This window comes from Ranitomeya variabilis, chromosome 3 (assembly GCF_051348905.1).
Source record: "Ranitomeya variabilis isolate aRanVar5 chromosome 3, aRanVar5.hap1, whole genome shotgun sequence".
NCBI classification, from domain to species: Eukaryota; Metazoa; Chordata; class Amphibia; order Anura; family Dendrobatidae; genus Ranitomeya; species Ranitomeya variabilis.
In genome coordinates, this window is record NC_135234.1 from 25,294,678 (window position 1) to 25,316,679 (window position 22,002).

The following is a 22,002-nucleotide window of genomic DNA, read 5'->3' on the forward strand; positions in this document are numbered from 1 at the left end:
TACTGCATTGGCTGTGCAATGTACTGCGTGGGCTGCGCAATATACTGCGTGGGCTGCGCAATGTACTGTGTGGCTGTGCAAAATACTACATGGGCTGTGCAATACACTACGCATACATATTCTAGAATACCCGATGCGTTAGAATCGGGCCACCATCTAGTAGTAATTATATTCTTGTACATAGGGGCAGTGTTATAGTAGTTATATTCTTGTACATAGAGCAGTATTATAGTAGTTATATTCTTGTACATAGGAGCAGTATTATAGTAGTTTTATTCTTGTACATAGAGCAGTATTATAGTAGTTATATTTTTGTGCAAAGGAGCAGTATTATCGTAGTTGCATTCTTGTACATAGGAGCAGTATTATAGTAGTTATATTCTTGTACATAGGGGAAGTATTATAGTAGTTATATTCTTGTACTTAGGAGGCAGTATTATAGTAGTTATATTCTTGTACATAGGGGCAGTTTTATAGTAGTTATAGTCTTGTACATGGGCAGTATTATAGTATTTATAATCTTGTACATAGGGGCAGTATTATAGTAGTTCTATTCTTGTACATAGAGCAGCATTATAGTAGTTATATTCTTGTACATAGGGGCAGTATTATAGTAGTTATATTCTTGTACATGGGCAGTATTATAGTAGTTATATTCTTGTACATAGGGGCACTATTATAGTAGTTATATTCTTGTACATGGGCAGTATTATAGTAGCTATATTCTTGTACATAGGGACAGTATTATAGTAGTTATATTCTTGTACATGGGTAGTATTATAGTAGTTATTTTCTTGCACATAGGGGCAGTATTATAGTAGTTATATTCTTGCACATAGGTGCAGTATTATAGTAGTTATAATCTTTTACATACGAGCAGTATTATAGTAGTTATATTCTTGTACATAGGGGCAGTATTATAGTAGTTATATTCTTGTACATAGGGGCAGTATTATAGTAGTTATATTCTTGTACATGGGCAGTATTATAGTAGTTATATTCTTGTACATAGGAGCAGTATTATAGTAGTTATATTCTTGTACATAGGGGCAGTATTATAGTAGTTATATTCTTGTACATAGGGGAAGTGTTATAGTAGTTATATTCTTGTACATAGGAGCAGTATTATAGTAGTTATATTTTTGTACATAGGGGAAGTATTATAGTAGTTACTGTATATTCTTGTACATAGGGGCAGTATTATAGTAGTTTTATTCTTGTACATAGGGGCAGTATTATAGTAGTTATATTCTTGTACATGGGCAGTATTATAGTAGTTATATTCTTGTACATGGGGCAGTATTATAGTAGTTATATTTTTGTTCATAGAGCAGTATTATAGTAGTTATATTCTTGTACATAGGAGCAGTATTATAGTAGTTATATTCTTGTACATAGGGGCAGTATTATAGTAGTTATATTCTTGTACATAGGAGCAGTATTATAGTAATTATATTCTTGTATATAGGAGCAGTATTATAGTAGTTATATTCTTGCACATAAGGGCAGTATTATAGTAGTTACTGTATATTCTTGTACATAGGGGCAGTATTATAGTAGTTATATTCTTGTACATAGGGGCAGTATTATAGTAGTTATATTCTTGTACATAGGGGAAGTGTTATAGTAGTTATATTCTTGTACATAGGAGCAGTATTATAGTAGTTATATTTTTGTACATAGGGGAAGTATTATAGTAGTTACTGTATATTCTTGTACATAGGGGCAGTATTATAGTAGTTTTATTCTTGTACATAGGGGCAGTATTATAGTAGTTATATTCTTGTACATGGGCAGTATTATAGTAGTTATATTCTTGTACATAGGGGCAGTATTATAGTAGTTATATTTTTGTTCATAGAGCAGTATTATAGTAGTTATATTCTTGTACATGGGCAGTATTATAGTAGTTATATTCTTGTACATAGGGGCAGTATTATAGTAGTTATATTTTTGTTCATAGAGCAGTATTATAGTAGTTATATTCTTGTACATGGGCAGTATTATAGTAGTTATATTCTTGTACATAGGAGCAGTATTATAGTAGTTATATTCTTGTACATAGGGGCAGTATTATAGTAGTTATATTCTTGTACATAGGGGAAGTGTTATAGTAGTTATATTCTTGTACATAGGAGCAGTATTATAGTAGTTATATTTTTGTACATAGGGGAAGTATTATAGTAGTTACTGTATATTCTTGTACATAGGGGCAGTATTATAGTAGTTTTATTCTTGTACATAGGGGCAGTATTATAGTAGTTATATTCTTGTACATGGGCAGTATTATAGTAGTTATATTCTTGTACATGGGGCAGTATTATAGTAGTTATATTTTTGTTCATAGAGCAGTATTATAGTAGTTATATTCTTGTACATAGGAGCAGTATTATAGTAGTTATATTCTTGTACATAGGGGCAGTATTATAGTAGTTATATTCTTGTACATAGGAGCAGTATTATAGTAATTATATTCTTGTATATAGGAGCAGTATTATAGTAGTTATATTCTTGCACATAAGGGCAGTATTATAGTAGTTACTGTATATTCTTGTACATAGGGGCAGTATTATAGTAGTTATATTCTTGTACATAGGGGCAGTATTATAGTAGTTATATTCTTGTACATGGGCAGTATTATAGTAGTTATATTCTTGTACATAGGGGCAGTATTATAGTAGTTATATTTTTGTTCATAGAGCAGTATTATAGTAGTTATATTCTTGTACATGGGCAGTATTATAGTAGTTATATTCTTGTACATAGGGGCAGTATTATAGTAGTTATATTTTTGTTCATAGAGCAGTATTATAGTAGTTATATTCTTGTACATAGGGGGGAGTATTATAGTAGTTATATTCTAGTACATAGGGGCAGTATTATAGTAGTTATATTTTTGTTCATAAAGCAGTATTATAGTAGTTACATTCTTGCACATAGAGGGCAGTATTACGGTATAGTTTTCACATAAGGACAGTAATATGATAGTTATATACTTGTACATTTTAGAGAATACTAATAATAATACTATAGGTATCAGAGCTCATGATTCCAGTTGTGAAATAAAAGCTCTGTGACTAACTGATGACAATGTCCCACGCACGGTGGATGATGTGATTCTGATAAGCAGGGAGGATCTGGTTATTGACTTTATCTGAGTTTTACAAGTCTTTTTATATCTAATTAATAAAGGCTCCTGCTGTACCTGACAGGTATCTACTCCACCCTCCAGGAAGCCGGCGCAGAGCATGGATGGCTTTATGACTCCACCATAAATATATTTTGTATTACAGACTCTGTTTGATATGAGAGGAACCCCAGCATAGTCCATTGTCTGCGATGTGTCCCCTGTAAAATAATGCAAAGAGAAAAGATCATGGATAAAATGACGCACTGTTATGGGGATCTGTGGATGATGCAATGTTATGGGGATCTGTGGGTGACGCACTGTTAAAGGGGATCTGTGGATGATGCACTGTTATGGGGGATCTGTGGATGACGCACTGTTATGGGGGATCTGTGGAGTATGCACTGTTATGGGGGATCTGTGGAGTATGCGCTGTTATGGGGGATCTGTGGATGATGCACTGTTATGGGGGATCTGTGGATGATGCACTGTTATGGGGATCTATGGATGACGCTGTTATGGGGGATCTGTGGGTGACGCGCTGTTATGGGGGATCTGTGGATGACGCACTGTTATGGGGGATCTGTGGATGACGCACTGTTATGGGGGATCTGTGGATGACACACTGTTATGGGGGATCTGTGGATGACGCACTGTTATGGGGGATCTGTGGATGATGCTCTGTTATGGGGGATCTATGGATTACGCACTGATATGGGGATCTGTGGATGACACACTGTTATGGGGATCTGTGGATGACGCACTATTATGGGGATCTGTGGTTGACACACTATTAAGGGGGATCTGTGGATGACGCACTGTTATGGAGGATCTGTGGATGACGCACTGTTATGGAGGATCTGTGGATGACGCACTGTTATGGGGGATTTGTGGATGACGCACTGTTATGGGGATCTGCGGATGACGCACTATTATGGGGATCTGTGGTTGACGCACTGTTATGGGGGATCTGTGGATGATGCAGTTATGGGGCATCTGTGGATGACGCACTGTTATGGGGGATCTGCGGATGACGCACTATTATGGGGGATCTGAGGTTGACGCACTGTTATGAGGGATCTGTGGGTGACGCACTGTTATGGGGGATCTGTAGGTGACGCACTGTTATGGGGGATCTGTGGATGACGCACTGTTATGGGGGATCTGTGGATGATGCACTGTTATGGGGGATCTGTGGATGATGCACTGTTATGGGGGATCTGTGGATGACGCACTGTTATGGGGGATCTGTGGATGATGCACTGTTATGGGGATCTGTGGATGACGCACTGTTAAGGGGATCTGTGGTTGACACACTGTTATGGGGATCTGCGGATGACGCACTGTTATGGGGGATCTGCGGATGACGCACTATTATGGGGGATCTGCGGATGACGCACTATTATGAGGGATCTGTGGATGATGCTCTGTTATGGGGGATCTATGGATGACGCACTTATATGGGGGATCTGTGGGTGACGCACTGTTATAGGGGATCTGTGGATGACGCACTGTTATGGGGGATCTGTGGATGACGCACTGTTATGGGGGATCTGTGGATGACGCACTGTTATGGGGGATCTGTGGATGACGCATTGTTATGGGGGATCTGTGGATGACGCACTGTTATGGGGGATCTACGGATGACTCACTGTTATGGGGGATCTGTGGATGACGCACTGTTATGGGGGATCTGTGGATGACACACTGTTATAGGGGATCTGTGGATGATGCTCTGTTATGGGGGATCTATGGATGACGCACTTATATGGAGGATCTGTGGGTGATGCACTGTTATAGGGGATCTGTGGATGACGCACTGTTATGGGGGATCTGTGGATGATGCACTGTTATGGGGATCTGTGGATGATGCACTGTTATGGGGGATCTGTGGATGATGCACTGCTATGGGGGATCTGTGGATGACGCACTGTTATGGGGATCTGTGAATGACGCACTGTTATGGGGGATCTGTGGATGATGCACTGTTATGGGGGATCTGTGGATGACGCACTGTTATGGGGATCTGTGGATGACGCACTGTTATGGGGATCTGTGGATGATGCACTGTTATGGGGGATCTGTGGATGACGCACTGTTATGGGGATCTGTGGATGACGCACTGTTATGGGGATCTGTGGATGATGCACTGCTATGGGGGATCTGTGGATGACGCACTGTTATGGAGGATCTGTGAATGACGCACTGTTATGGGGGATCTGTGGATGACGCACTGTTATGGGGGATCTGTGGATGACGCACTGTTATGGGGATCTGTGGATGACGCACTGTTATGGGGATCTGTGGATGATGCACTGTTATGGGGGATCTGTGGATGATGCACTGCTATGGGGGATCTGTGGATGACGCACTGTTATGGAGGATCTGTGGATGACGCACTGTTATGGGGGATCTGTGGATGACGCACTGTTATGGGGGATCTGTGGATGACGCACTGTTATGGGGGATCTGTGGATGACGCACTGTTATGGTGGATCTACGGATGACTCACTGTTATGGGGGATCTGTGGATGACGCACTGTTATGGGGGATCTGTGGATGACGCACTGTTATGGGGGATCTACGGATGACGCACTGTTATGGGGGATCTACGGATGACGCACTGTTATGGGGGATCTGTGGAGGATGCACTGTTATGGGGGATCTGTGGATGACGCACTGTTATGGGGGATCTACAGATGACTCACTGTTATGGGGGATCTACAGATGACTCACTGTTATGGGGATCTGTGGAAGACGCACTGTTATGGGGGATCTGTGGAAGACGCACTGTTATGGGGGATCTGTGGATGACTCGCTGTTATGGGGGATCTGAGGATGAAAGTAGACAGAATTTTCTATTTCTACTCTTTTTCCTTAGATTTCATGAATCTCCTCATTTTTGTGAATTCTCCATCAGGGAGGGAGATGGAACGAGCCGCACTTTTGTACCTCACATGTCATTTTCTTTTTTCTTGCTTTTTGTCTTGAGCAGTGAAACCTTCTCGCCACCTGCTGCGATCCCATTGCTGCGCTGAATCGGTAATAACACAGCCTTTTCCATGGCGACCGTGCGTGATGCAATGAATTCGGCAGCAGGCTTTAAGGAGAAGAATAAGCGGCTTCCTAATCCCTCATTTAAATATCTTTCACTCAAAAAAAAATTGCTGAGCAGGTCAACCATTAACATAAAAAATAGAAAAGAAAACTCTGAAAAACAGCAGAAAAATAACAACACCGATTCCCAGCGCTGAGCCGGCCATTTACACAAGATGATGCGATGAACTATTAAACTTATCACAAAAGCTCATTCTGAATGACTGTTCTAGAATGATTTTTATTTGTGTGTATCTTCTTAAGAAAAAAATTACCCAGAAATTTAAAGGAACACTTTTCAAAAACTGACGTGAGAGTGATGATCCCAAAGCGGGGTCTGAGAGGAGGCGCCACTAGTGGTAGTTGTGGACGAGGTTCTTTATTTTCTCAGATGGTAAAGCTGCCCACTCTTCTTGGCAAAAAGCCTCCAGTTCCTGTAAATTCCTGGGCTGTCTAGCATGAACTGCGCACTTGAGATCTCCCCAGAGCGGCTCAATGATATTGAGGTCAGGAGACTGAGATGGCCACTCCAGAACCTTCACTTTGTTCTGCTGTATCCAATGACAGGTCGACTTGGCCTTGTGTTTTGGATCATTGTCATGTTGGAATGTCCAATTACGTTCCATGTGCAGCTTCCGGGCTGACGATTGCAAATTTGCCTCCAGTATTTGTTGATAACATGCTACATTCATCTTTCCTTCAACTTTGACCAAGTTTCCTGTGCCTTTGTAGATCTCACATCCCCAAAACATCAGCGATCCACCTCTGTGCTTTACAGTAGGAATGGTGTTCCTTTCATCATAGGCCTTGTTAACCTCTCTCCAAATGTAACATTTATGGTTGTGGCCAAAAAGTTCAATTTTGGTCTCATCACTCCAAATTACCTTCTTCCCGAAGTTTTGAGGCTTGTCTCTGTGCTGTTTTGCGTATTGTAGGTGAGATACTTTGTGGCATTTGCACAGTAATGGCTTTCTTCTGGTGACTCGACCATGCAGCCCATATTTCTTCAAGTGCCTCCTTTTTGTGCATCTTGAAACAGCCACACCGCTAGATTTCAGAGAGTCCTGTATTTCAGCTCATGTTATTTGTGGGTTTTTCTTTGCATCCCGAACAATTTTCCTGGCAGTTGTGGACGACATTTTTGTTGGTCTACCTGACCGTGGTTTTGCTTTTACAGAGCCCCTGATTTTTCATTTGTTAAACACAGTGTGAACGCTGCTGACTGGCGTCATCAATTCCTTGGATATCTTTTTGTATCCCTTTCCTGGTTTATACAGTTCAACTACCTCTTCCCGTAGATCCGTTCACAATTCTTTGATCAGGGTCATTTGGATGTTTTGAGTTGTCGTTATGATTAAAAAGAGAAAATACAGCAGTTTGACAACAAATGACTTCACCCAACCACTAACCATGAGTGGAGAAAAAGTTTTGCTGTTATTCATACTCTCTAAAAAAAAGGCCAAGAAAGCAAAAATTCTGCCGGGGTATGTAAACCTTTGAGCACAACTGTATGAATGTACTGTACTGTATATAGGAGATATACTTCCTATCAGAGGCTCAGGCCGCTACTAGATACTCCCCCTATGCTTTACACTGCATCTTTGCTTGCACACATTGGTAATAGTAGGAAATCAGAAAATAACAAGATAAATTCAGTAATAGATATAGATAAATAAACAACTAAGTGAACACTGGGGAACATAACGTTACAATGTGACTGCTGCCTGTAATGTGAAAAAGACTTACAAAAAAGGAACATTAACTGTGACTGTACTGTACATAGGGAACATGTTACTTCACTGTGTATATAAGAGACATGTGACAACAGTAAATATAGGGACATATGACTGCTCCAGCAGAATAGTGAGTGCAGCTCTGGGGTATAATACAGGATGTAACTCAGGATCAGTAATGTAATGTATGTACACAGTGACTGCACCAGCAGAATAGTGAGTGCAGCTCTGGAGTATAATACAGGAGGTAACTCAGGATCAGTAATGTAATGTATGTACACAGTGACTGCACCAGCAGAATAGTGAGTGCAGCTCTGGGGTATAATACAGGATGTAACTCAGGATCAGTAATGTAATGTATGTACACAGTGACTGCACCAGCAGAATAGTGAGCGCAGCTCTGGAGTATAATACAGGATGTAACTCAGGATCAATAATGTAATGTATGTACACAGTGACTGCACCAGCAGAATAGTGAGTGCAGCTCTGGGGTATAATACAGGATGTAACTCAGGATCAGTAATGTATGTACACAGCGACTGCACCAGCAGAATAGTGAGTGCAGCTCTGGGGTATAATACAGGATGTAACTCGGGATCAGTAATGTAATGTATGTACACAGTGACTGCACCAGCAGAATAGTGAGTGCAGCTCTGGGGTATAATACAGGATGTAACTCAGGATCAGTAATGTAATGTATGTACACAGTGACTGCACCAGCAGAATAGTGAGTGCAGCTCTGGGGTATAATACAGGATGTAACTCAGGATCAGTAATGTAATGTATGTACACAGTGACTGCACCAGCAGAATAGTGAGTGCAGCTCTGGAGTACACACGTGGTCAAAATTGTTGGTCCCCCTCGTTTAATGACAGAAAAACCCACAATGGTCACAGAAATAACTTGAATCTGACAAAAGTAATAATAAATAAAAAAATCTATGAAAATGAACAAATGAAAGTCAGACATTGCTTTTCAGCCATTCTCCCACAGAATTAAAAAAGATAAAACTCATGAAATCGGTCTGGACAGAAATGATGGTTCCTTAACTTAATATTGTGTTGCACAACCTTTTGATGCAATCACTGCAATCAGACGATTCCTGTAACTGTCAGTGAGACGTCTGCTGCTCTCAACAGGTATTTTGGCCTCAAGAGCAAACTGCCCCAGTTGTCTCGTGTGTGAAGGTCGCCTTTTGTTTCAGCTCTTTCCAAAGACGCTCAATAGGATTTAGGTCAGGGCGCATAGAAGACACTTCAGAATAATCCAATGTTTTCCTCTTAGGCTACTTTCACACTAGCGTTAACTGCAATACGTCGCAAATGCGTCGTTTTGCCGAAACTACGCATCCAGCAAAAGTTCTTGCTGGATACGTTTTTTCGTCATAGACTAACATTAGCGACGCATTTGCGACGCATTGCCAAACGGTGCGTCCGTTTTGCGACGCTTTGGCGTGTGGTAGCGGACCGTCGGGAGAAAAAAACGTTACATGTAACGTTTTTTGCTCCCGACGGTCCGCTTTTTCCGACCGCGCATGCGCGGCCGGAACTCCGCCCCCACCTCCCCGCACTTCCCCGCACCTCACAATGGGGCAGCGGATGCGTGGGAAAAATGCATCCGCTGCCCCCGTTGTGCGGCGGAGACCACGCTAGCGTCGGGAACGTCGGCCCGACGCACAGCGACGGGTTGTTCCCGACGCTAGTGTGAAAGTAGCCTTAGCCATTCTTGGGTGTTTTTAGCTGTGTTTTGGGTCATTATCCTGTTACAAGACCCATGACCTGTGACTGAGACCAAGCTTTCTGACACTGGGCAGCACATTTCTCTCTAGAATCCTTTGATAGTCCTGAGATTTCATTGTACCCTGCACAGATTCTAGACACCCCGTGCCAGATGCAGCAAAGCAGCCCCAGAACATAACAGAGCCTCCTCCATGTTTCACAGTAGGGACAGTGTTCTTTTCTTGATATGCTTCATTTTTCCGTCTGTGAACATAGCGCTGATATGCCTTGCCAAAAAATTCCATTTTTTGTCTCATCTGTCCATAGGACATTCTCCCAGAAGCTTTGTGGCTTTTCAACATGTAGTTTGGCAAATTCCAGTCTGGCTTTTTTATGATTTTTTTTCAACAATGGTGTCCTCCTTGGTCATCTCCCATGAACGACGGATGGTGTGATCTGACACTGATGTTCCTGGAGCTTGAAGTTCACCTTTAATCTGTTTAGAAGTTTTTCTTTTGTTACCATTCGTATTATCCGTCTCTTTGATTTGCCATCAATGTTCCTCCTGCGGCCACGTCCAGGGAGGTCGGCTACAGTCCCAGGGATCTTACATCTCTGAATAATATGTGCAGCTATAGTCACAGGAACATCAGCTGCTTGGAGATGTCTTATAACTTTTACCTGTAACATGTTTGTCTATAATTTTCTTTCTAATCTCCTGAGACGACTCTTTCCTTCGCTTCCTCTGCTCCTTGTTGAGTGTGATACCCACCATGTCACCACACAGCACAGTGAGGATCTGTAGCCCTATATACCGGCCACGCACTGATTCCAGGATTGTGGACACCTGTGATGATAGTTAGTGGACACGCCGCGATGTAACATGTCCCTTTTATCACAGTATTTTCAGGGGAACCATAATTTCTGTCCAGGCCGATTTCATGAGTTTTATTTTTTTTTAATTCTGTGGAAGCATGGTGGAAAAGCAATGTCTGACTTTCATGTGTTCATTTTCATAGATCTTTTATTTGTTATTACTTTTGTCAGATTCAGGTTATTTCTGTGACCATTGTGGGTTCTTCTGTCATTAAACGAGGGGGGACCAACAGTTTTGACCACGTGTGTATAACTCAGTAATTAATAGAAGACTAATATTATCCCATACATACAGAGTGGCAGCTTTTTCTGTAGGTGGGAATGTGTATTAATTAATGGGATGTGAACCCTAACTACCTTTTCCCTCTTGATATATTCCCACTTGTCGTTGGATTTTGTTTCTACAGTCCCACCATTGTCTGCAGCAATTCTTTATTACAATAAATGATGGCTTCTGCTAAGTGATGCCATTACTTTGTGACCTGTGGTGGTGTGACGGGTCTTACCGCTGTTTCTTCCTGCACAATGTCACCCATTATTACCCATAATATCACATGCCAAAACTCAAATAATACCGCCATGACCAGTACCACTTCATAGTGACGCAATAATGTATCCGTATAATTATTGAATAATACACAATAAAACCACCAATATTAACAATGATATAATAATACAAATGGCAAATAATACAGCTATACCCTGTGCCATTACTATGAATGACTCAATAATATGACATACAGTTACTTCATAAAGACCAATATTAATAATGAGACCAAATAATACCGCCAAACCATGATATTATACCAATACCTCCATATAGTGATCCTATGTGACGAAGAGCAATATTAGCAGTGCTGCTACCAAACAAGCCCCAATAATACCGCCACACTGTGACACTAAATAATCACTAGATGTAGTTGTCGTAGACGCCTCTCCGCTATAACCTGTGTTAGCAAAGTTTGCTGCCCAGAAATCTTTTTATCCTCAATTTCCCATCCTACAAAAGCTCCCGATTCAGTTTCTTGTTCTTTGGCAATAATACCGCTCACGGGTCGCCCTGGTAATTCTGATCATTTAATTCTTCTGGAAACAGCGCCACACCTGTGTATAGGTTGTGTCTGGAATTGCAGCTTAGTGATATTAAGTCAATGAGGCTAAACTGCAATACCGCACACAACCTGTGGACTCCTGTGGCGCTGTTTTTGAAAAGTTAGTCATGTTTTTTTTCTTATTCTTTACAGTCCCGTTAATTGCTGGTTACATGTATGTTTTATCACACATCGTACCTCCTTCCTCCGTGGCTCCCCATCCCGATATCCAGCAGATTTTACCCTCTGGAAAATCCTCTCCATAATGTGGGAGACATATTGGTTGTATAAAGCCTGATAAGAGAAATATAATGTGAGAGGCTGTAATTATACCTGCAAGCCACTAGGTGGCGATGTGTCACAGAATGACAACGAGTCCTCAGTGTGCGGTGTCATTTATGTGCACTATGTGGTTATCCCCTGGGATTACCGCAACCTCTCTGTCATGTTACGATTTACAATGTAATTATATTATTAACCATTATCAGTATATATATATATATATGTACAGATATATTATCAGTATTTATTATGGTCATTGGGGGCACATGAAAATGTGACTATTATACCTAGAACCCATTAGACTATGTGCAAAATACTGCGTAAAACACTTATTTTTTATGTTCATTTTTTTTTTAATGGGTGAAAAACGCAAAAAAAAAATGCATTGATTCAAGTTAGTACAGAAAAAAGAAACAGTGTGCAGGAGATTTCAGAAATCTCATTCGCTTTGCTGCTACTATAAAATACAGTGCAGAAAAAAAACGCAGCATGTGAACGAGCTCTGACTATATACACTTTTTGTAATATATCCATAGAATAACTGAAGAATAAATGGTAAAAAGTAGCAGAAAAAATACTTTTTGAAGCGAATTGGATTGATGTGTAATACCGCACACGGCCTGCAGAAAGGTGCGGCGCTGTGCTTTGGTAGGAAGCAGCCATTTTTTTAAATTCTGTACAACCCCTTTAAGAGATGCAGCTGTCACCCCTCCTAAGGGAAGGTTTGTGTCTTTTATTTTAAGATATCTTAAACTAAGGACAAACCTATATACTGAGATCGATCACAAAATATAGGATACAATTGTTGTTATTATTATTAATTATTTTATTATTATTATTATTATTATTATTAATAATAATAATATTAGGGTTATTATTGATTTTAATATTACGAATATTTTTTTATTTTTATTAATAATTTTATTTATATTTGTACTATCAGTATTATTTTTATTTTAATATTGATATTATTATTGCTATTATATTGATATTTGTATTATTATTACTATTAATAATAATAACAATTATTATTTTATATTTTAGTTATTACAATCATTTGTTTTATTTTAATAATATTTATTATTGTATTATTACTATTATTTTTTGTATTAAATATTTATTTTGTTGATAATTTTATTGTCATTATTAATATTATTGATATTGTTATCAAAAATATTTAAATTATTCTTACTATTACTATCATTGTATTATTATTATTATTAATATTATTATTAATAATTGCAGGACTTGTGATAACGTCGTGGTCACATGACCGTGACATCATGGCAGGTCCTTCTCCCAGACCATCCTTGCCACCGGAACGTGCCGCTTGCATCGCGAGGAGCGGGAAAGGCGGCGTAGGTGAGTATATAATGATTTTTTATTTTTTTTATTATTTTTAACATTAGATGTTTTTACTATTGACGCTGCATAGGCAGCATCAATAGTAAAAACTTGGTCACACAGGGTTAATAGCGGCGGTAACGGAGTGAGTTACCCGCAGCATAACGCGGTCCGTTAACATTGCCATTAACCCTGTGTGAGCGGTGACCGGAGGGGTGTAGGCGGGCGCCGGGCAGTGAGTGCGGGGAGTAAGGAGCGGCCATTTTCTTCCAGACTGTGCGCGTCGCTGATTGGTCGTGGCAATGGTCGTGGGCGTTTTGCCGCGACCAATCAGCGACTTGGATTCCATGACAGACAGAGGCCGCGACCAATGAATATCCGTGACAGACAGACAGAAAGGCGGAAGTGACCCTTAGACAATTATATAGTAGATTAGTAATAATAATTTTATTGATGTTTGTATTATTACTAGTGTTATTTTTATTATTGCTATTATTACAATTATTATGTTTATTGTTACTGTTAATAACAATATTTTATTATTATTAATATTATTATTATCGTCTTTATTTTTCATTATAACTATTGTTGTTGTTGTTATTATTTATTATTATATTATTTCCAGTATTTTACCTCTTAATGTGATTTTTTTTTTTTTTTTTAGAAAGCTCAACATGATAATCTAAATCTAAACAACCTGGCACGAGGTGCTCAATTTTCCAACAGCGCCCCCGCAGGAGAAATGAAGCATTGCACAGTTTTATGCTTTGGGTTCTTTAATTGCTTGTTTTTTTTGTTACTTGATGGTTTTGCGTCATTCATTGATATGTCAATGTCCTCCTAAACAAGAAAAAGGTAGAAACAATCTTTTCTACTGATAGCTGCACTTTAACCCAATTTTTCACCATTGTTTTTTTTGTTGTTTTTTTTTTTACGGTTTTCGTTGCGCAGTAAAAATGACCTGGCAGTGTGATTCTTGAGGTCAGGACGATTACACTGATACAAGTTATATATTTTTTTTATATGATATTGGTTTAAATTTTTTGGGAACTTTGGGAAAAGTACACAGGGTTTAATGGGGTTAAATGCATGGCCCCCAAAGCAGGGGGTACTGACTCTGCGAGCCGCTCAGCCTCCTATACATTTACTGTTTTTGCCTTCTGTGCCATCTATCCAACCATTCCGTCCCATCTCATATTTTCCGCCTCCACCATTGGTAAAGAATACTGGAACTTCATTATGCAAATTAGCTCTCCTCCAGAAGGAAGAAAACTGTCTCTTTGCTGCCACCTAGTGTAAGTCAACGTCTGACCCATTAAAGAACTTGGAAACATGACTAAGGATCTCAGACACTGGAGAGAGAGCTGGCGTCCTTTAGGAGGAGAGCTAATTTGCATACTTCCCCCCCAGGGATCACTGCCTATAAGGCTCCCCTAAAGCGGCTAGATCTCCACAAAGGAGCACCAGGTACCCCACTTACCACTGAAAGTGAAGGGCGCAGCCAGTTTAAGGAGGGCGATGTCGTTGGACATGGAGCTGGATTTGTATTTGCTGTGATAAATGATCTTTTCCACCAGAGCTGAATTAGTCGGAAGCTCCAGAGGTTGATTCACCAGCCCGACCTGCGCACTCCAAGATTCTGGAAAATATAAGCTGCAAATCAAGGGAAAGAAGGCTCAATAAGGGAAAAGGTTATAATGATGATTAGGACTTGTTCTTAGAATATTCCATATAGTAGCAGAGCCGGATTTGTGACTGAAGATATTATTGAAAATAGTATTATGGATAGAAAAATAAATTATTTATATACAGGAGCTTCTATACAGTATGTGTCCCAGAAAATAAAATTAAAAAACCTTTAGTTTGGCTATTAGGCAACTGGCTGCAGCAGTCAGTCTGTCCATAAGGCAACCGGTCACAGCAGTCAGTCTGTCTGTTAGGCAACCGGTCACAGCAGTCAGTCTGTCCGTTAGGCAACTGGCCACAGCAGTCAGACTGTGCATTAGGCAACAGGTCACAGCAGTCAGTCTGTCCATAAGGCAATTGGCCACAGCAGTCAGACTGTGCATTAGGCAACCGGTCACAGCAGTCAGTCTGTCTGTTAGGCAACCGGCCACAGCAGTCAGTCTGTCCGTTAGGCAACTGGCCACAGCAGTCAGTCTGGCCATTAGGCAACCGGTCACAGCAGTCAGTCTGTCTGTTAGGCAACCGGTCACAGCAGTCAGTCTGGCCGTTAGGCAACTGGCCACAGCAGTCAGTCTGGCCATTAGGCAACCGGTCACAGCAGTCAGTCTGGCCGTTAGGCAACTGCCACAGCAGTCAGTCTGTCCATTAGGCAACTGGCCACAGCAGTCAGTCTGGCCGTTAGGCAACTGGCCACAGCAGTCAGTCTGTCCATTAGGCAACTGGCCACAGCAGTCAGTCTGGCCTTTAGGCAACTGGCCACAGAAGTCAGTCTGTCCATTAGGCAACCGGTCACAGCAGTCAGTCTGGCCGTTAGGCAACTGGCCACAGCAGTCAGTCTGTCTGTTAGGCAACCGGTCACAGCAGTCAGTCTGGCCGTTAGGCAACCGGTCACAGCAGTCAGTCTGTCCATTAGGCAACCGGTCACAGCAGTCAGTCTGGCCGTTAGGCAACTGGCCACAGCAGTCAGTCTGTCCATTAGGCAACCGGCCACAGCAGTCAGTCTGGCCGTTAGGCAACTGGCCACAGCAGTCAGTCTGTCTGTTAGGCAACCGGTCACAGCAGTCAGTCTGGCCGTTAGGCAACCGGTCACAGCAGTCAGTCTGTCCATTAGGCAACCGGTCACAGCAGTCAGACTGTCCATTAGGAAACTGGCTGCAGCAGTCAGTCTGGCCGTTAAGCAACTGGCCACCACAGCAGTCAGTCTGTCCATTTGGTGGCTTCAGCAGTAGCCCTCCTCAACTGATCATTTTTATCATGTAGTCTATAATGAATTTCACAATATTCCATATACATATTTAGAAATGCTGAATTTGTAATTAAAAACATTAATATTTGTCCAGTTTCCTTCCACACTCCAGAAACATTCTGATAGAGAATTTAGACTGTGAGCCCCAATGGGGACAGCGATGATGTCTGTAAGGTGCTGCAGAATATGATGGCGTTATATACATATAGTAAAATAATAACATTAAGAGATAAAACTCAGTCTGGCTGCAGCAGTAGCCCTCCTCCACAATTCTATCCATTTTAGAGAGTGATTTATACAGTGCCAAACGTATACTTACAATGTATTATTGCTGTAGTAATGTGGATAGAAAAAGGCAGAATTTATATATGCAATTACTAAGTCTTCGATATGTGTCCCAAAAAATTAACTAACGCACTTTCTTGCAGAATGTGTCTGGCTATAAGGCAACTGGCTGCAGCAGTAGTCCTACTGTCCTACTCTATTGATCTATCAATTTTGCATTGTGGTTTATAACAATTTTTGCAATTTTCCGTGCACAGATGTAGCAGTGCTGAACTTCTAGTAACGACACATGATTGATACAGTACTAAGAGATAGAGAAATAAATGATTTATTTGTGCGTTTCTTTAATATATGACACAAAGATTAACCCCTCGCTGTCCTCAGAGCGTCAGTCTGGCTGTCAGACAACCAGCGGCAGCAGTAACCCTCCACTGCTATGTCTGCAGCTGGAATCCAGAAATCCTAAACTCCGCTCCTAGGCTATACCTCGCCCCTCAGACAGTAATGGAACGAATCGAGGATTTGTAGGAGACAGGATCTTGCAGCTGGCGGGATCATGGTGGCGGTTTTAGTTTTGCAATGGTTGGAGACCAGTGACAATCAGAATGACTGTTCTACTATAGGAGCATTAATACCCACACACTCGGCTCTACTACACCGTGCGTCCTCCATCACGGTGGATCGCCCGTACACTCGCAGCGTATTACAACATCGGCGACATCTACGTTATTTCTGTCCTTTATAGAACAGGGAGCCTTCAATGAGCGGCGGCTGGAGGTGTAAGATACCGAGAGACACAAGAGTCACCGCGACGACGTCTCAGATAAGACTCCGATCACACTTCAATTAAAGCAAAGGATTCTTCTGATCGTTTTCCAGCTATAATCTGTATATCCAGAGCTCTGGGAGAGGAGACGGGGCAACATTAGGATTCACACATTCTCCTTCTCTTGACGGGACTATTCTGGTGAATACTTGCTTCAAAATGAAGAAATAACAACTTTTCTTACAATGTAGTGTTGTACCGCGCCTCTGTTACTCTTCCTGGAAACCCCGAGTTGATGCCTCCTGGAAGTGACAACTGGGCGTTACTTTTCCCATGTCTTTGGAGATGTCTCTGCACAGTGTACGAATGTGGGGGATGTGCAGATATCTGTAATAGTCCTTGTGTTTCAGGTCTAGACCATTGTGACATGCAGAGATTCTACATCCAAGACCAAGAATGAATCATACTGTGCCATGTAGGAATGTAACACCAGGGGGCGCCATAACAAGTATGTAACACAAGGGGGCGCCATAACAAGTATGTAACACCAGGGGGCGCCATAACAAGTATGTAACACAAGGGGGCGCCATAACAAGTATGTAACACCAGGGGGCGCCATAACAAGTATGTAACACCAGGGGGCGCTATAACAAGTATGTAACACCAGGGGGCGCCATAACAAGTATGTAACACCAGGGGGCGCCATAACAAGTATGTAACACCAGGGGGCGCCATAACAAGTATGTAACACCAGGGGGCGCTATAACAAGTATGTAACACCAGGGGGCGCCATAACAAGTATGTAACACCAGGGGGCGCCATAACAAGTATGTAACACCAGGGGGTGCCATAACAAGTATGTAACACCAGGGGGCGCCATGTAAGAATGTAACACCAGAGGGCGCCATAACAAGTATGTAACACCAGGGGGCGCCATAACAAGTATGTAACACCAGGGGGTGCCATAACAAGTATGTAACACCAGGGGGTGCCATAACAAGTATATAACACCAGGGGGCCCCATAACAAGTATGTAACACCAGGGGGCGCTATAACAAGTATGTAACACCAGGGGGCGCCATAACAAGTATGTAACACCAGGGGGAGCCATAACAAGTATGTAACACCAGGGGGCGCCATAATAAGTATGTAACACCAGGGTGAACCATAACAAGTATGTAACAACCAGGGGGCGCCATAACAAGTATGTAACAGCAGGGTGCGCCATAACAAGTATGTAACACCAGGGGGCGCCATAACAAGTATGTAACACCAGGGGGTGCCATAACAAGTATGTAACACCAGGGGGCGCCATAACAAATATGTAACACCAGGGAGCACCATAACAAGTATGTAACACCGGGGGGCGCCATAACAAGTATGTAACACCAGGGGGCACCATAACAAGTATGTAACACCAGGGGGCGCCATAACAAGCATGTAACACCAGGGGGAGCCATAACAAGTAAGTAACACCAGGGGGAGCCATAACAAGTAAGTAACACCAGGGGGAGCCATAACAAGTAAGTAACACCAGGGGGAGCCATAACAAGTAAGCAACACCAGGGGGAGCCATAACAAGTATGTAACACCAGGGGGGGCCATAACAAGTATTTTTTCACCAGGGGGCACTATAACAAGTATGTAACACCAGGGGGTGCCATAACAAGTATGTAACACCAGGGGGTACCATAACAAGTATGTAACACCAGGGGGCGCCATAACAAGTATGTAACACCAGGGGGCGCTATAACAAGTATGTAACACCAGGGGGCGCCATAACAAGCATGTAACACCAGGGGGCGCCATAACAAGTATGTAACACCAGGGGGCGCCATAACAAGTATGTAACACCAGGGGGCGCCATAACAAGCATGTAACACCAGGGGGCGCCATAACAAGTATGTAACACCAGGGGGCGCCATAACAAGTATGTAACACAAGGGGGCGCACTCTATTGTAAGTAGACTTTCCCTGTAACACACAGGTTCGGCGACTTTGGTGACGAGACTCGGGGCGGCACTTACTCGTAGACGCAGTGAGCAGCTGTAACTATCCACTGCGGACTGATGAGCGAGCCGCCACACAGGTGAATGCCCTGGAAGGTCAGACTGGCTTGCCAGGGCCACTGTCCCTCGGCAGAGATGTTTCCTCCCACGATGCGGGTGGATGAGGAATAACTCGGCCGATTTCCACACACTGCAAGTAAATAGAGGGATTAGAGATGTGATGTGACGACAATGCAGAGCATAGAAGGAACAGGGGAGGTAGAGACGATCCTCCCGGCCTCCGAAACTAGAATGCAGCCCAAAACTGCGACAGATCAGTAGCGATCAATAATATAACGTTAATGTGTGCAACTTTAGCTGAATGTAGGCCGGCCACATATTTTACTGATTTGTAGAAAAGAAAAAAATAGTAACTAAATTAATAAATAAATAAAACTCACCTCGCCGCCCACCTCTACTGCCGCCTTAGGCGCTGGCCGATCCTCATAACTCCCTCAACCTCTTTAGTGCTGCTCCACTGTGCTCCGATGTCGTCTTCCTCAGTCATTACATAAACGTGAGTTTTGCAGAAGGCCCAGTCAGTGACTCGGGGGCGCACACTGGGACCTCAGAGTCCTAACTGGCGCCAGAGAGAAGAACCATTGTGTGTGGTGGAGCAGTAATGAAGAGGAGCGACGAGGAAGACTGCACTGGGAGGATTTGGTGATGGACTGGTGAGCAGCAAGGTAAGAGTAAATAGTTTTTTACCCCATCGTTATTATTTTCTGGGGTCCAGTGAGACACACCCCCCCCCCCCCCCCCCCCCGGCATAATAATGCACCTTTGATCGGACTTTCCCTGCCAAATTCAAACTGCCTCATTTTGGTTATTATCGGCCCATGTAAAAAATGCTCAAGCGAAAGAAAAACGGAATCCGGGTGAAGGTAAACCTTGGATTTTACAACAGTCAGTAATATGTTAATTAACTATAGAGACCCCCAAAATAGATTTAAATTTTTTTTTTCAGAAAAAAACACCAAACTTTATTTTTGTCAAAAAATTAATAACTCAGTAAATGATGGAGAAATGTGAGTGTCAATAAAGCTTTTTGAAACTTTATTGACACTGTACAAATGCTGACACCCACCATCTCAGCCTGCATTAATAATCAGATTTTTTTTTCATTTTTTTTTTGTAAATTGGTGACAAAATCCTGATCTTTAACGAAATATTCCCCCTGTTCCTCAACAAATATCGCCTAAACCCTCCGATCAGTATGAAATACTCACCCACGCACTTTACCGTGGTGATGTTTCTCGAGGAGCAGAATTCCCTTAAAAAAAAAATATGAGTTAACGCCGGTGTATTTTAATTTATAAACTATTATTGACCCAACATTTATAAAAAGATTAGTATTTTGTGCCAAATAAACTGTGAAATAAATTGTCTCCCATTGTGTTTCTCCACACTGAACAATCCCAAAGTTTTAGGAGGATTTCTTAAAAATCTGAAAATCTGCTGTAATCTGTGGAGAAGCCTGGAATGAAGGTGTTCAATTTCCCAGCAGCACTCCCGCAGGAGAAACGAGGTATTACACGGTCCATTCAAATCAGTGACTGTGTAATGCAGGACAGGATGGGTCCTCCATAGACAGCGGACCTGTCCTCCACGGTCACCCTGTACTCTCCCACCGTAGTGTCACCACCTATAATCATGGTCCTTGGTGCGGTGGGATCGGCACCACTACTTACTGCCCCTGTATCATCTGCTGGATCAATGTTTCCCGCATGTCAGGATTAGGAGATTTAGTTATGGACACAAATTCTCGCCTAAACCGTTCCTCCACAGCGGCCACTGGCACGGAGCCGGTGCTCACAAAACTGCAACGTAAAGGGAGAAAGATGAGCGCCGGGATGATAATAAAAAAAGGAAGAAACTTCTGAAAGAAAATATGAAACTATAGAAATAAAACGACAAATCATTGGAATTTTAAAATGACAAAAGTTTTTCTAGTTTTTTTTTCTTAGAACTTTTTGTTCCTCTGTTATTATTCACTTGACAACTGAGTTTTACCTGTTTGTTTGTTTTTTTTGTAACTTTATTACTCCTCGAAATTTCTGAATAAATTGAAAATCGGATTGTACCAAGTTTTTTTTGCAACTTTTTGTTACTCTTAGGCCGGCGTCACACTAGCGAGTTTTACGGACGTATGAGCGCATAAACTACGTCCGTAAAACTCGCAAAATAAACGGCACAATTATTCTCAATGGGGCTGCTCCTATTAGCCGTATATTACGGTTCAGTATTATACGGCTTTCTACGGCCGTACAAAATCGCAGCATGCTGCGTTTGTCACCGTATTGCGCAAAAAAAATCGCCAATGAAAGTCTATGGGGGCGAGAAAAATACGGATTCCACACGGACCAGCAGTGTGACTTGCGAGAAATACGCAGCGGTGTTAGTGAAAAGTCGGTAATTCAATTGCCGGCTTTTCATTTCTCCTGCACAAACCCGACAGGATATGAGACATGATTACATACAGTAAACCATCTCATATCCCTTTTTTTTTGCATATTCCACACTACTAATGTTAGTAGTGTGTATGTGCAAAATTTCAGCGCTGTAGCTGCTGAAATAAAGGGTTAAATGGCGGAAAAAATTGGCGTGGGCTCCCGCGCAATTTTCTCCACCAGAGTGGTAAAGCCAGTGACTGAGGGCAGATATTAATAGCCAGGAGAGGGTCCATGGTTATTGGCCCCCCCGT

General features: G+C 41.9%; 1 protein-coding gene across 1 annotated transcript in view; it reads right to left on the reverse strand.

The window, feature by feature from the left end:
• TMPRSS3 (transmembrane serine protease 3) overlaps nt 1–22,002 on the reverse strand; it is a 73,235-nt gene that overhangs the window by 17,146 nt on the left and 34,087 nt on the right. Inside the window, exons 7-12 of the mRNA XM_077299093.1 lie at nt 20,990–21,118; nt 20,528–20,571; nt 19,278–19,449; nt 14,748–14,920; nt 11,840–11,935; nt 3,206–3,348 (exon numbers count right to left, since the gene is read on the reverse strand). Coding sequence (XP_077155208.1) covers nt 3,206–3,348; nt 11,840–11,935; nt 14,748–14,920; nt 19,278–19,449; nt 20,528–20,571; nt 20,990–21,118 — 757 coding nt within the window. The remainder of the gene's footprint in view (nt 1–3,205; nt 3,349–11,839; nt 11,936–14,747; nt 14,921–19,277; nt 19,450–20,527; nt 20,572–20,989; nt 21,119–22,002) is intronic.